Below are 15,829 nucleotides of genomic sequence, written 5' to 3'. Positions count from 1 at the left end.
CTTCCAGGAGCCACTTGAGGTAAGCACTGCTCAGAGTCTGCACCCCCGAGCCTCTCCCCACACCCCAACCCTCGGCCCCAGTTGTGATTCCCCCTCCCACTCTCCAAACCCCTCGATCCCAGCCCAGAGAACCCTCCTACAACCCAAACCTCTCATCCCCAGAGCTCACACCCCCTCCTGTACCACAACCCCACTTTTGTGAGCATTCATGGCCCGCCACATAATTTCTATTCCCCGATATGGCCTTGGGGCCAAAAAGCTTGCCCATCCCGCTCTAAGTCTAGCTGTATAAAATCAAACCGGTTGTAAAGCCTAAAGAAGATAGTGATTTTTCTCCTGTTGCTTTATTTGACTTTTTTAAAATTTTGTCATTTGAAAAAAACCTGTCCAGATTCCACACTTTATAATAACACTGCTCTACAGCCAAAATGCTTCTGAAATAAATGTAGTCAAACTTTACTAATTCTGGGTCACTGAGAACGAAAATGATGCTTAAACTTGTTGATTGGGCTCTAGTTTTCAAGATATGCTATTGGGTCAGTATATACGACCCTTGACTTGGGAATGGCGGAGGACAAGTGAGTTATAAAGGGAAGGGATCTCAATTTAAACCAGAAATGACTAAACTACATCTTTGACTGGATCTATGAATAAATCTATGACTTGGTTTTGGACAGTACTTGCTTTTTAGGCAAAACAATGAATGATGCAATCTGAAGCTGGTATTGCGTCATACATGATATGAATTGCATCATGTTATTCCTAGAAGTCATGGATGATGCAATCATAACAAAGCTTACATCACTCTGCTGAACAAATTGCCCTATATCAGCTCTAGAAATCATAGTGTCATGCTCTCTTATTTGTCAGTGTTTGATTTTGCAAAGGGACACATTTCGGTTTAGCCAAAGTGAGCAGAGATGCCTCGTACTTGTGTGAACAGTGCAGATAACTTCTGCTATGTTTGTAGTGAAGTGACTTTTGCATCACAAAAGCGCAGTATAACCACTATGGTTAAGAAAGCCTATCACCTTTATTTTGGCTGCAAAATTGGAGCTCAGGACAAGAGGTGGGCCCCACACATATGCTGCAACACTTGTGCAACAAATCTTCGCCAGTGGTTGAACAGGAAAAGGAAATCTATGCCTTTTGCAGTGCCAATGATTTGGAGAGAGCCAACAGATCATATCAGCAATTGTTACTTCTGCATGGTGCCTCCAGTTGGAAAAGGTGTGTCAAAGAAGAAAAAGTGGACTGTGCATTATCCAAACATTCCATCAGCTATACGCCCAGTACCCCACGGAGAAGGACTGCCGGTTCCTGATGCACCAGAATCATTCTCACTTGAGTCAGATGAGGAAGAGGATGAAACTTCTGGTCCTGAACCATCAGTGTCACAGGACCCACATTTTCTCCCATCCTCCTCCTCTGAACCACACCTCATAACACAAGGTGAACTGAATGCCCTTGTCAGGGATTTGGAACTACCCAAGAGTAAGGCAGAGCAGTTGGGCTCCAGACTGCAGCAGTGGAATCTCCTGGCAGGTGACGTTAAGGTTTCCATGTTCCGTGACCGTCAAAAGGATCTTGTCCCATTCTTCTTCATGGAAGGTGATCTTGTACCCTGCAACAACATCGATGGTGTGATGGCAGCCCTCAACATCGTTCACGATCCAGATGACTGTCGGAGTGGCCAATCTTTCTTGAGGTAGTGGGAATCTCTTGCACAACTATCCCATTCGCAGAGAAAACAGCAGTACTTTGTGTATCCAGTCTGCAGACCAAGCAAGAGAGCAACAACCTTCAAATCGCCACAAAGCTGCTCTCTTGCTTGGTCTGCAGACTGGATACACAAAGTACTGCTGTTTTCTCTGCGAATGGGATAGTTGTGCAAGAGATTCCCACTACATCAAGAAAGATTGGCCACTCCGATAGTCATTGGAGCCGGGGAGGAAAAGTGTTCAGCATCCACCACTTGTTGAATCAAGGAAGACTTTGTTACCACCCTTAGACATCAAGCTGGGTCTGATGAAGAACTTTGTCAAGGCCATTGACAAAACACAAGCAGCTTTCAAGTACCTCCGTGGAAAATTTCCAAGGTTAAGTGAAGCTAAGATAAAGGAAGGTGTCTTTGTTGGTCCTCAGATTCGTGAACTTCTTCGAGATGATGCATTTGACCATGCACTGCGTGGCAAGGAAAAGACGGCATGGAAAGCCTTCCAGTTAGTGGCAATAAATTTTCTCGGAAACAACAAGGTAGACAACTACAGGTTGTTGGTGGAAAACCTCCTCAAGGCATACAAAAGCCTTGGTTGCAACATGTCACTAAAGATACATTTTTTTGAACTCTCATCTAGATTTTTTTTCCACCGAACTGCAGAGCAGTGAGCGACGAGCACGGCGAGCGATTTCACCAGGACATTGCAACAATGGAGAAACGCTATCAGGGCAAATGGAGCCCATCAATGCTTGCAGACTATTGCTGGACAGTGACAAGAGATGCTCCATTTAATGAATACAAGAGACAAGCCAAGAAGCGCCGAGTAGACACTGAATAGGACTAAACTATGTACATAATAGTTTTGTGCCTTTTGTTTCATAATACATTTTATTTATATAACCCTTTTGCTGATTTTTAAAGTATTACATAAACAGGACAGGTGAAATATCATGTAAAGCAACCATAAACACATGAAAAGACCTAGGTTTACAATTTATGATTAAAACTCTATCTACACAATATACATAGACATAAAATGTAAAAGAACTTAAATATCTTAGAAACAGTAGCCAGTTGTTTTAATTGTCATATTTGAATTCAGCACATCAAAATACATAATAAATAGCACATTTTATCTCTGAAGCAGACGACTTCTCAAAAATTGTAGACCAGTGTAATGTTTAGGGATAGCTCAGTGGTTTGAGCATTGACCTGTTAAATCCAAGGTTGTAAGTTCAATTCTTGAGGGGGCCATTTCAGGATCTGGGGCAAAAATCTGTCTAGGGATTGGTCCTGCTTTGAGCAGGGAGTTGGACTAATGATCTCCTGAGGTCCCTTCCAACCCTGATATTCAATGACTCTCTTTTAGATGATTCTTTTATAATTCCTAAAACAATGGTTCTCAAACTTTTTTTCTTTTTGTGCACCACTTGAAAATTGCTGGGGGTCTCAGCAGACCACTTAATGATCTTTCCAAATGTTCTTTGTACCATGATATAACTATTGTAAAGCGCTTTGGATAAAAGCTCTATATTTAAAAATTCTTTATCGTTTTTTGTTCTACAAATAAAAGCACACAACTCATATTTTAATATCAGTAGTCGTACTTTTCTATTGCAATGGATGTTTCCTCTCTCCTTCGCTGTGGCAGCCCCCAAGTTGGGGCTGGGCAGGACGGGGGTCTCCCCTGCTGCGGCAGCCCCCAAGTTGGGGAAAGTTGCCTCTTTCGCAGGCCACCGCAGCCTTGCATGTCCCAAATTCCCCCCACCCCCTCTTCGCACCCCACTGCCTCCTCCCACCTGCCCCCTATTCCCTCCCCAAGGCCACCACCTCCACTAATTAGGTGTGTGGCTCTTCATTCTCTTGTGTGCGTCTGCCCAGGCACACACCTTAGAGGGAACTATCCACGGACCACCTGAATGGAGCTCGCGGACCACTGGTGTTCCATGAGAGAATCTCTGTCCTAAAAAGTTGAGATATTAAGAAATTAAAAGGATTCCTCCCTGCAGGTTATCCATTTATTCTGCTTTGCTGAACCCATTTCTCCAATTTTTTTTAAGAGTGCTTTGAATACAGTCGACAAAGGAATGAAATGTGCAATGTACAAAATAAAACTGCCTTTGGCAAAATTTTAGCCGTTCCTAAATAAAGTACTGTGTCAGGACAATCCTTAATAGTTTCACCTTTTTAAGCGAAGAGAATTTTAGTATTAATCTTTACTTTTTCTGTCTGAATTTCAGGGACCTAAAGGTATAAAAGGCAGTCAAGGACACTTAGGAGAAGAGGGAGAGCCGGTAAGTTATAACGTTTGATTACATTTTACTAAGAAAAAAATACTTCAAAACTAAGTGCCCATAAAGACTTTTTTTGGGGGGGTAAGTATTTAAAAAATGTAATAACCTGATGGGGAAGGGGGGATTTCCTAATCTTGATACCAAAGAAATCATTCTGATAAAATAAAATGGTCATAGCTTTTTTTAAAAAAACTGTCAAGATTCAGCACTTTGTCAATGTTTAATACTCTAGAATTCTAGAGTAATTTAGAGTTCCTTCTCTTTTTTAATTTCTAAAAGAACTTGAGGATCTCTTGGAGAAACTTTTACATAAATTGTTAATTAAAATCCTGTTGGTCTACATGAGAATTCTAGGCTTACATTTTTTCCAAATATTAAGAAATTAAAATAATTCCTCCCTTGGTTCCTGCCTCAGTGCAGGGGCTGGACTTCTTGACTTCTCAAGGTACCTTCCAGGCCTAAATTTCTAAGATTCAATAAACAAAGGGAAAAGAGAAACCTAATTTTCAGCAAGTATGCAGGCAATATTTGCATGTGAACCAGGGCCGGCTCTGGCTTTTTTGCTGCCCCAGGCAAAAAACCTCCCGCCGCCCCCGGACTCCCTGGCGGGGAGCACGGCAGGGGAGGGTGGCGAGCCCGCCGCGGCTCCGTTCTCCCCGGCCGGCCGGAGCACCGCCCCCCGCCAGGTGTGCCCCAAGCACGTGCTTGGTCGGCTGGTGCCTGGAGCCGGCCCTCATGTGAACTAAATACTTACATGCAAAGTATGTGTACAAACTGGTGCACATACATTCCTATATAGGTGCCTATTTAGTTCGGAACTTATCTAGCCGTGTGTGTAAATAATATACCCAATAGTATGCAAAGTAGGCACGGATTTGCATGCTCATTCACTATTGGACTATGTAATCTTTGCTGTCTGCAAGCTGCTGAGACGGAGTACATGGCACAAGAAAGACATTAGGAAACTAATGTTCACCACTCCATTTATAAATCATTGGGTTTCATGCCTTCTGTGTTTCCATATACACGGCTTGATTCATCATTCGATTACTCCAGTGTGTAACCCATGGAGTTACATGGGTGTAAAACTCAGTAACCTAGTGGTGATTCAGGCCCAATAAAAGGAAACAGTATGTTCAGTTCTGACTATTTGTTTCAGATTAAGAAACACAACAGATAGGACGGATTATATTTCTGCTTTTTTTGCACTCCCTTAAACCACACCTGTTAATGGTGTGGCTCCTGGGTTACTGCTTGTAGCGGAATGTGCTTGGGTGCACTCTGACAGAAAATAACAGCACAGCGCATGAATGTAGTCTGACAAGTAAAACAAATCTAATTTGGGGTCACGATACTATGGAGCAGATTCATGACCCCACTTGCTTTGCACTGCTCAGGTGGGGCAAAGGGAGTAGTCTCTGCCCTCATCTCCCCTTGGAGAGTCCCATGAGGGTGTAGAGCCAGCATGGCTCCTGCACCACACCAGACTCCTGTGTAACAGAGCAGAATTCGGCCTTTGGATTGTGCTCACTGAAAAAAACATGGATTGATTATTTTTCTTGCCCACTGAGCCTAGGCCTTCATTGCAGCAACACCCTCTTCCTCCTCTGGCCCTACCCTCCCGCCGCACCGTCTCTTCTCTTCCCACCCCCCACCCTCCCAGCAGGAACTCTCTAATAGAGTAGTATTAAGAGCAGAATGAAGGAAAGTGCCCCACTGCTATCTGTAATGGAGGTGAGCAACAATAATTGTCTATTTGCTTTTTCAATTCAGAACTTTCTTTTGCATTATGCAAAGAGATTACACTTGGTATGAAACTCTTATATAACGATCAGAAGCTTGTAATGTTTTGTAAGCACTCTGGAGCGAAACTACAGCAGTTTTAACTGCACAAGCACTTAGCTCAATCCGAGTCTGCTCAGGCTTCTGAAACATGTAGCTTATGCGGGAGCTTTCTCAGAGATTTACCATATTCATTAACATACACGCTCCCTTTCTAGGATTACATCTCATGAATATAGTCGTCCCCTGATCAAACACGTGATCACTCTCCTTACAAACTTCATATTTCATTTACTAGGCAGGATATACTGAGATGTGTTTTTCATTCTCTCTCTTTCAGGGTTCAAGAGGACCGCTTGGACCAACGGGAGAGCAAGGGAATAAGGGATGTGATGGTAGTACAGGTCCTAAAGTAAGAATCTACTGACTTTATTTTAGCTCAGCAAAATGTCTTTGCATTTATTTTTTGTTGACCTCATTCAAACAAATATTTGTTGTAATTCTTTTCAGGGATTCCAAGGAATATCTGGTGAAAAGGTACAGTACTGATGCACTTATTTCCTGAATAACTTTGTGTTGATTTGACTACAAATCAGGTGAGATGGCTGAAAGCATAAATAAGAAATGAAAGTGCATTAAAGGAGGAGGGAGAAGAGAAAAGGTATACCCTCACCTTCATATAGACATGTTGTCTTAATTCATCTTCCCATGTAAGTATCCTTAAGTTTGAAGATTTTTGGGATGAGCCTGATGGTGTTTAAAGGCTCGATCCTGTGGTCTTTACCCAGGAGTAGTTTTGTTGACTCCCAAGAGAATAGAATCCGATGCTAAGTGATTCTTGGATTCATCACACTGCAAATTATTTTTGTTTAATTCAGGGCTTAGGGATTCACTTTTGCTTTCTGCAGGAAGATTGTAAAAACTTACTGTGACCCTGGTATCTAAGGCAGCCTTCACTGGAAATGCCAAGGTCAGGGCAGGCTGCAAAAAGGAGAGCAGATTCTCCCAAAGACTGGTTGTTAACACTGAAATAAACTCACCAACCAGTCACAAAGTGTGCTTCTGATCTTCCCCCACTGGTTATCAAGAAGCAAAAAAAAAACAAAAAAAACCCACACAGCCCCTTTATTGCATTCCAGTTCTCTGGCTTCCAGTCAGCACCTAGGTCCAGTCCAGTGAGTTATTTTAAAACTCTGCTCACATATACAAAATGTTCCTCTGACCCCAGAGGGCCAGCCATGTTACTGGGTCAGTATAGGTTTGGATCTTACCCAAAATACCATGCTGCCAGCCAGTCTTTTAGTGTGTCAAACTAAAGATTTATTACAAAGAGAAAAGAACAAGAAGAGAGTTGTAAAATGGTGAAGCAATCAAATACATACAGAGACTTCAACGTCCATATATCGGGTTCTTAGCAGTATTGGTAAGTTTGCTGCCTTGAAAGTCCCTCTGGAACACATCCACAGCTTGGATGGGTCATTCAGTCCTTTGTTCAGAGCCGCAGTTATAGAAAAGTTACTGCAGAGGCCAGAAGCAGGATTGAAGACAAAATGGAGATGATGATGCAGCCAGCTGCCTTTTAAATTTCTTTTGCCACGTGGCTTGTACTACTTTTGTTCCAAACACAAGTTGTCCAGCATAGGCCATGGAAAAACCTTAGTTCTGTCCATAGGCATGCCCCTATAGGCCTTGCTAAGTCATAAGCTGTCTTCCCTGGTTCCTTTCAATGGGTTCATTGTACAGTCAGTGGATGTTGATGGGCCATCAAACAGGCTAGGTCAGGGGTCAGCAACCTTTCAGAAGTGGTGTGCCGAGTCTTCGTTTATTCACTCTGATTTAAGGTTTCGCGTGCCAGTAATACATTTTAATGTTTTTAGAAGGTCCCTTTCTATAAGTCTATAATATATAACTAAACTATTGGTGTCTTCCTTGGTTCCTTTCAGTGGGTTCATTGTACAGTCAATGGACGTTGATGGGCCATCAAACAGGCTAGGCAGTGCTGATGCCAATCTGTCTGCGGTGTCACCCATAAAAACAGCACAAGTTTGGAAATAGAGATGCCTTCATATCTATATAACTCACAATACAAAGGTGATACAAACATATAAATAAGATTATTATACTTGGCAAATTGTAACGCATTTGCAGAAACTTCACGTGTCATGTCTGGTCAGATTCATTGTATTTTATAATATTGGTGTCAACAATATCATAGTGTCCCACATAATCCATACAGCATCTCACTTGCATTGAATTATAGAAATATTCATGTTACTGAAAATATAATTTGACGTGACTATTGCCACATGGAGCCAGTGCCCTATTAGCAATTATTCAGAGCGATTATGTATTGCTTGTGTTTAAGACACCAGTTTTACAGTCAAGAAGAAACAAGTCATTAAAAACAAAATACATGTCCCTGTTAAGGCTTTCATGTGACATAAAGAAAAAGAAATGTACTGGAATGACATAAAAGTTGAGTATCATTTTGACTTTCAGCTTATATTTATCTTGCTGGTCTTATTATTGGTAAATACTGTTCACGTTGGTCTCTTCCTCCTCATTCATTGTAGTGGTCACTTTAACTTTGGAAGTCTATCTGGACCCTTACAGTTGACCAATAGCCTGGAGCATCAAAGGAAAATAAATGTGCAGATGCACTATTTTACAGCCTCATTCTGCTCCTGTTCAAGTCCATGACAGCCAGGGACTGCAGTGAGTGTACTACTGGGGTTTTAATCCCTTTTAGCCTGTTTCGAGGGTTGGACATAGTGTCTATTCTACTGTTGTACTTAGGGCAGATGTAAGAAATGAGATATTAAGCATTAATTTGTATATTTTTAAAATCTGGATGGCTTTGGCTTCCATGGTCAGCTATGGGAGTTCACACGGACACCATCTTTGCTGGACTGAGAGCACATCCTGGTTATTTAGATCACTGGGTCTTATATAATCCCTATCACTTTTGCTACCTCAGGGAGACGACGGGGACAACGGGATTGATGGAATTAATGGAGAGAAGGTAAATAGTTTTGCTTCTCATTTTCTGTTGAGATCAATGAATGTTTTTTAAAATATGAAAACATTACTACTTTTTCTTTTCATTAAGGGATCACTTGGGTATCCAGGAAAGATGGGAGAAAAGGGTGACCCAGGCTACATGGTAATGATTTTTATTATCTTATTTGGGCAGGGTTTGAATTTGAGAGCAATCAGATAGGTATCTCATGAGGCTGTCCCAGTGAAAAAAACTTTAACTAAATACTTGGAGAGGGGAATGGTTTGATACATCAGTAAATTTGTGGTATTTCAGCTTATTAGAACTGGCATCAGAACACTAGTCATAATTTGTGTTGCATTAGAAATGGAGCGATCCATCTCTGCATAATCTCTAAGGTATTGTTTTGCTTGAAAATGTCCAATGTAAAGTTGTTCCATACAAAGAGTTTCTACTTCAGAGGTGTTAGAACAAATGTAGAATCTGAAAATATCATTTCTTGACACCAAAAAGCTCCCCTTTAGGGCCAGAACTGATCTATATTTAGTTGCAAAAACTCCATTAATGCAGAGTTAAGGTTATTTGGTGGTATGTCGTCCCTTGCAGAGTGTTGAGCTGAGCAAAACTCAAATGTCTGAAAAGAGGGGAATGCAGAGTTGAGGTTGCATGGGCAACCTTATTCAGCATTGTGCCCCATAACAAACACCGCTTCATTCTGCCAGCCTGATAGTCCACCTCCTTTTACAACCCATACACTCTCATTTAACTCTGCATTAATGGAGTTTTTTGCTATTTAATTTCCTAGTTTTTTTAATCAGGAAAAATGTCAGTAGTCATTTGGGCAGTTGTACGTACCAGGTCCTGCAATCAGTCGGCAATCCTCATGTCATGATGTACTCCTTGCTCTACAACAAACTCCTGCAACCTCGTGATCCAGGTATGTTGGCAACCCTGGAAGTGCACATAGATTTCTTTTCCCTCAGTGGTCAAGGTACCTGTGCTGTGAGTTTCAAACCTCTGCACTGTCTGTCTTTGAAAACCCCACGGTATTCTGCACTAAGATCAGGAAGTGGCCACTGGCACCCCCACTGGCAAGTGAAATACAGATTTTTTTTTTTTTTTCCCCCAAGCAACAATCCAAGGTTTGGCTACCACCCATCCTCATTACCCAACCCATCTGCAAATGCAACCTGTTCCTCTCCCTCCCACCTCACCTACACAGTCCTCTGCTTCCATCTTCTCCCCATCCAATATAAAACAAATTTTGGTTAGACCGACTGCTGATTATCCTGTTGTTGTGTTCATAGTAAGCCTTCCCATAAAATAAAGTCTTGTATTATAACAGAGAACTTGTAGCAAGCAACATGAGTTATTTAATTCTTTATTGCACAGCTGTACAAAGGTTCAGACTAGAAATATCAGTGACGGGGTGTTCACCAGGGCAATGGCATTGGCACATTCCCTCAAACTACTCAGGCATCCATAAAATGGCTGCATAGAAACTCTCTCACAGTTTTTTCGTTATTGGCTGTAATCCTGCCATACTGCATGTCTGGAAGCAAAGAAGTGAATGTGTTCTTAAATACCATTCACAATTTGGGTCCCTCAAACACTTAATGGGAGCCATGCACTACCTTGGGTAAAAAATGACCAATGGAGACCATTTTGACCTGCATAACTGCAATAGTTTGATCTCTAGCTCTGCATAAAAACAACCCACCTAGAAACTTTGGAAAAATGGCTGTTTTCCTCAGGGCATATTCCTCCAGAACCCCAGGCTCAAATGGCCCCAAATGTGGGTCACTCCCACAAGTTCTAGCAAATTGCAAGAATATCCATGCGAACATTCAGACTTCAGAGCACTTAGAAGCCTCAGCTTTAAACAAGGGTAGTGGGATGATGGCAGGAAAGGGGTCCCCTGCACATCCCTCTGCAGCGTAGGAGGCTCTGAAAGGTGTGAAGTGGCCCAGTCCTGTCAGTGTGAAGCTCTCGGCTAAACGAGAACACCCCATGGAGGTGAGTGCCACCTGAAACAGCTGTGTGTGTCAATGGCTCCATTCACCTTAGTGGGTGTTCCCATCCCGCACCTGAGTGCTTTCCAGCCTGTGATATGCATGAAGTAGACTTGTTCTCAGCTCCCCAATCAAAGGGGCAGGACTTCCCCAGATACTGGTTCATGTGGAGTGCAGGAAAGAGGACTCATTCACTTCTAAAAGGGCAACCCTTCCCCCCAAACCTGGCTTACATGATGCTGGGGGAAGGGAAGATCCAACCCTCATAGATTAATACAGGGCCCTCAGATCCTGGCACACATAAGGGGGCAGCAAGAGGGGCTCAGGCACCCAGAGGGGCATGGCATCTAAATCCCAGATCATAAGAGGAGGGGCTTAGATCTCCCCTAGAGGGTTAAGAGCCCTCTAGCCCTCGGCATACAGATAGGGGGAGAATGTGGGGCTGACAAGTGCCGCTGCTCCTCCTGTCCCCTAGATCCTGCCACGCACCCTCACAATCCCCTTCCTAGTGCCTGATCCCTTCACTCCCCCAAGCCTCCCTCAGCTGAGACCCCAGCCTCTCTCCCCCACATTCCAGTTTATCCTCCTCCCCATAATACCCCTCCCTTGCTGCAGCCCCAAACTCCTCACCCGCTAATCTCCCACTGTTCTGCCCCCTGCTTTCCCCCTCACTGCCCAGGAAGCCTTCACGTGTCTGATTTTTCTCCCAAAGACTTTGGGCAGGGGAGTGTGGGGGGATGGTGTGCAGTGGCAGAGCTGGGGCTCAAGGGGCTGGGTGCATTGGGTGAGCTGTGGAGTACACAGGGGTTGGGTTCCCTGGTAAAGCTGGGGCTGCAGGAGAGTTGGGGTGCTCTGGCATAGCTGGGGCATGCCATGCCTTCCTTACCTGAGTCTCCAACATCCCCTGCCTGCCCTACCATCCACCCCTCATTGCAGCCCAAACCCCTATTCTTCCTCTTCTCCACTCCTAATACACTTCCGCACCCAGGACCAGATGACTGGAGGGTAGCTAATGCAAGGCCGATTTTATTTATTTATTTTTAAGAGAGGCTCCAGAGGCGATGCTGGCAATTACAGGCCAGCAAGCCTAACTTTAGTACCAGGCAACTTGGTTGAAACTATAGTAAAGAACAGAATGATCAGGCACCTAGATGGACATGATTTGTTGTACAACGTGGCTTTTGTAAAAGGAAATAAAAAATACTTTTCAAAGCAGGCAAAGCCTGTCACAGGGCTGAGAAATAGAACCCTCAGCTGCAACTGGCTCAGGTGCCTACACAGCTGAGCTGCACCCGCTACTACAGAGCTTGCACTGATTGATGTGGCCAGGTTTCCATTTCTCACTATGCAAGATTTGGACTAATGGAGCTATGTAAACTTGTATACCAATGGCTGTGGCCCCAGTTCAATCCCTTCTTACATGGGGTTCTCTACAAGCAGGTTCCTCTGGAATTGAATGTTAGTCTGCTGAAAGCAATGTCAAGATTTGATCAGTTCAATATAGTTTCACCTCAGGCTGGTTCTGAGAGTTCACTATGATTAACTGAAGCGGGTACTCCCTGTTTTTAGGGAAACCGATAATGTGCAGAGCATACAGTTATTCATCGTAACCACTTGCAAAGTGCTGATTTTTACAGCCTTCTAAATGCAGTTTTATTTATTTATTGATTGAGCACCTCAGCGTGTGTGACATTGTGCTAAACACAAGCTTGATAAATCTTCCACTGCCTGGAGTGTGTCTCACACTTAGACTAATTAACTGAAAAGCAAAAGCATTTAATGGTATAAAATGTCGGGGTGGGGAGGAGAGAGGGGGCTTGTGTAACTCAGTGAACATAATTATAAAAACAAACTGGGTTTAAAAAAAAACACAGATTCTGTACTGTGCTTGTTGAGGAACAGATTCTGCTCCTCTTAAATTAATTACTTTACTCCTCAAGTGACTCCAATGGGATTAATTGGATTAAGGTACAACTCACGGTGAATAAAGTATGGCAATATCTGGTCCATGACATGTATTTACTCTGAGGGCACTTGCTAAATTATTAGTGTTACTACCAAGGGATCTCACAATACTGGGTGTTTGGGCAACAAAATGGCAGATGAAATTCAAGACTGATATGCACAAAGTAATGCACATTGTAAAAAAATAATTGCAACTACACATATCACCCTGGGTAGTTATCTGAAAACTTCATCTCATTGTGCAGCAGTGGTCAAAAAGGCTATCAGGAAAGGTTTAAAAAAAAAAAAAAAAGTCTGAAAAGATCATAATGCCATTATATAAACCTGTGGTGCACCCTCCTCCCTTGAATCCTATGTCCAGTTCTGGTCACCCCTTCTCAAAAAGGATAGAGTGGAGCTGGAAAAGATTCAGAGAAGGGCAACAAAGATGATTAAAGGTATGGAATGGCCTTCATATGAGGAGAGACCAAAGGGTACGTCTTCAATACCCGCCAGATCGGCGGGTAGTGATTGATCTATTGGGGATCGATTTTATCGCATTTAGTGTAGACACGATAAATCGATCCCCGATTGCTCTGCCGTCGACTCCGGAATTCCACCACGGTGAGAGGCAGAAGCGGAGTTGACGGGGGAGCGGCGGCAGTCGATCCTGCACCGTGAGGATGCGAGGTAAGCCGAACTAAGATGCATCGACTTCAGCTACGGTATTCTCATAGCTGAAGTTGTGTATCTTCAGTGGATTTTCCTCCCCCGTCCTCGGAGGTGTTCCGAATCAACTCCACAGTCTGGAACTGTATTTTGTGAAGTCCGGTGACTTGATAATCGATTAAACAAAATCCTGGATGCAAACAACCCTGAACCTGGGGAGTTTCAAAATCTGTATTAAAATGCTGGGACTTGTTCCTGTCTCTTGTTTTGTTAACATCAGCAGGAAAATGTTCAGATTCTCACTCAGCCATTTTATGATTTCAGGGCAGTCCAGGGCCAAGAGGACTCCCTGGTGAGCGTGGTGAGAGGGGCTTACGAGGAGATCATGTAAGTTTTCCTAGGTGCAAATCTATTCTATATTATACATGTATGACTCCGTGGGGTTCAACCAGAGCAGTAAGGGAGGGAGAGGTTGTGTCACCCTGGGTGCTTCTGTGCTGTGCAGCTTTGGCTCAAAGCCCTGGCACCAGCAGCCTGCTCACAGCACAATGGCCTCACCCTGGCTGCCACCAGCCTGGTTACTCCTTGCAGTGTGACGCCAACAGCCCTTCCAGTCCTGAATCTCCCCAAAACCATCTCCGCTGCAGTGTCCAGATCTTCTCACTGGATTCTCACACAACTATCAGGTTTGCTGCCTCCAAAGAGCAGAACACATACGAGCCTGATAGTTTGGCTGAGGGATTTTTAACCTTCAGTTTAATACAGAGCGCTGAGATGGTTTTGTAATAAAACAAGAATAAGTTGATTAACAAAGAACAGAGCTTTAAGTGATAATAAGTAAGACTAGAAGAGACAAGTTTAGTGACAAATCAAACAAAACAAAACCTGCTTTCTAATGACTACAACTTAATTTCAGCAAGTTGCAATCATTGTTTAAGCAGGTTTCTCCCCTGTAGTCAGTTTCCAGCTACTCTTTCCTCCTGGGCCAAGAGGTTCCACTTTTCATGCTGCTCCCCCTTGTCTCCTAGGTGATGGATACCCCAAAGTCTTTAGCAGTTGCTTATATCCTCAAAGTTTATCTTTGTTTTCAAAGTCAGGAAGCCCAAATGATCTTCCTGTGATCCTTCATGCAAATGATTAGCCCCTTGTTCTTGGTCACACCTGTCTTGATTTGCAATTGAGCCCAAGAGGAATTGGTCATTCTTCTTTGTCTGGAAAAAACCTGTTTTGCCTTGTTCGTCTGTTGACCGATTCTAAAATATATCAGAGAGTATCCATAATTTCACAAACAGTGTTATTACTTACATTTCACAGTGATATTAATCATCAGTGTGGTGTTTTCAAATGATATGTTACAAGACGCTTTTTAGACAAATATTGTGTGTGAGGTGCAGAGAGCTGGCCAGGTCTCCTAGTCCTATACCACAGGGCCCCTTGGCATTGGGGTGCTCTTAGGATCACAACATTAAGGATTTGAATCTAATCTCGGAACCTCACTTATGGTGCACAAGAAAGTGAATAAACTTGCAGGGAGTAAAAGCATCTGTTCAGATCTGCATGGTAATATGATATTCTTTCAAAGGTATGTTAGGACAGACGTGCGTGACTATTGTACTGTAATCCCAACGATGAGGATAATAGATCAGATAAACCTAGCAGATCTTAGCCTTTCACAATAATTATTTTCACATTCCTTATCTGAGACTAGTACATCTGGGACATTTCATGAGCCCAAGATATCCCAAATGCTATACTTTCTGGAACAAAAAATGCACATGACCCTCCTTAAATGCCTAATCTCAAGACAATGAATTGGTCTACATGTGGCTATGCAGATCTGTCAGTTGCCTGAGAGACCTACAAGAAAAATCCAGTACTATGGGACATCCTGTGGATTTATGATATTCTCTGTGTGGGGACTTTGTATCCATTCACTAGTGAATGAATTATGCTTATTCCTACACCAGTATGTAATGGTATTGCCCTAGGCAAAGATACCATGATGATAAGCAGTGTATAAAGGCTGGTAGGCTATTAATCTTTGTCAGACATGACATGGGGCTAAATCCTGCAGTCTTTTCCATTCTTCTTTCAGGGCCCAGTGCTGAAAGGTGCTGAGCATCCACTGTGAGATATGAAGTGCCGTCAATTCCCATTGAGAGTAAATTGGAGTGGGGAGCACTTACCTCTATTCCTCCTGCGTGCTGGTACTTTTTTGAATCAGGACCATTGTAGGCTTTAGCCTTTGGATGGTGATCTTGTACTGTTGAATGATTACTTATAAAACAGAAGAAAAAAGTACAGCTCAGGATGAGGTTTGTTTTTTAAATAAACCAGAATATTCCTCTGTTTCAGAACATAATATTTAGGAGAACATTGATGAATGGAAATTACATAATGTGTGAAAAGG

The 15,829-nt window shown here is 43.0% G+C and overlaps 1 protein-coding gene across 1 annotated transcript in view; it reads left to right on the top strand.

Annotated features, from left to right (window-relative positions):
* The window catches only part of LOC128831314 (collagen alpha-6(VI) chain-like), a 96,399-nt gene that overhangs the window by 37,209 nt on the left and 43,361 nt on the right, over positions 1 to 15,829 (top strand). The window contains exons 13-18 of the mRNA XM_054017626.1: positions 3,961 to 4,014; positions 6,137 to 6,208; positions 6,307 to 6,333; positions 8,774 to 8,818; positions 8,906 to 8,959; positions 13,744 to 13,806. Of these exons, the coding sequence (XP_053873601.1) occupies positions 3,961 to 4,014; positions 6,137 to 6,208; positions 6,307 to 6,333; positions 8,774 to 8,818; positions 8,906 to 8,959; positions 13,744 to 13,806 (315 nt within the window). The remainder of the gene's footprint in view (positions 1 to 3,960; positions 4,015 to 6,136; positions 6,209 to 6,306; positions 6,334 to 8,773; positions 8,819 to 8,905; positions 8,960 to 13,743; positions 13,807 to 15,829) is intronic.

The sequence above is a fragment of the Malaclemys terrapin genome, chromosome 2 (genome assembly GCF_027887155.1).
Source record: "Malaclemys terrapin pileata isolate rMalTer1 chromosome 2, rMalTer1.hap1, whole genome shotgun sequence".
NCBI lineage: Eukaryota > Metazoa > Chordata > Testudines > Emydidae > Malaclemys > Malaclemys terrapin.
The sequence above is the reverse complement of the archived record's forward strand: the minus strand, read 5'-3'. Positions and strand labels throughout refer to the sequence as shown.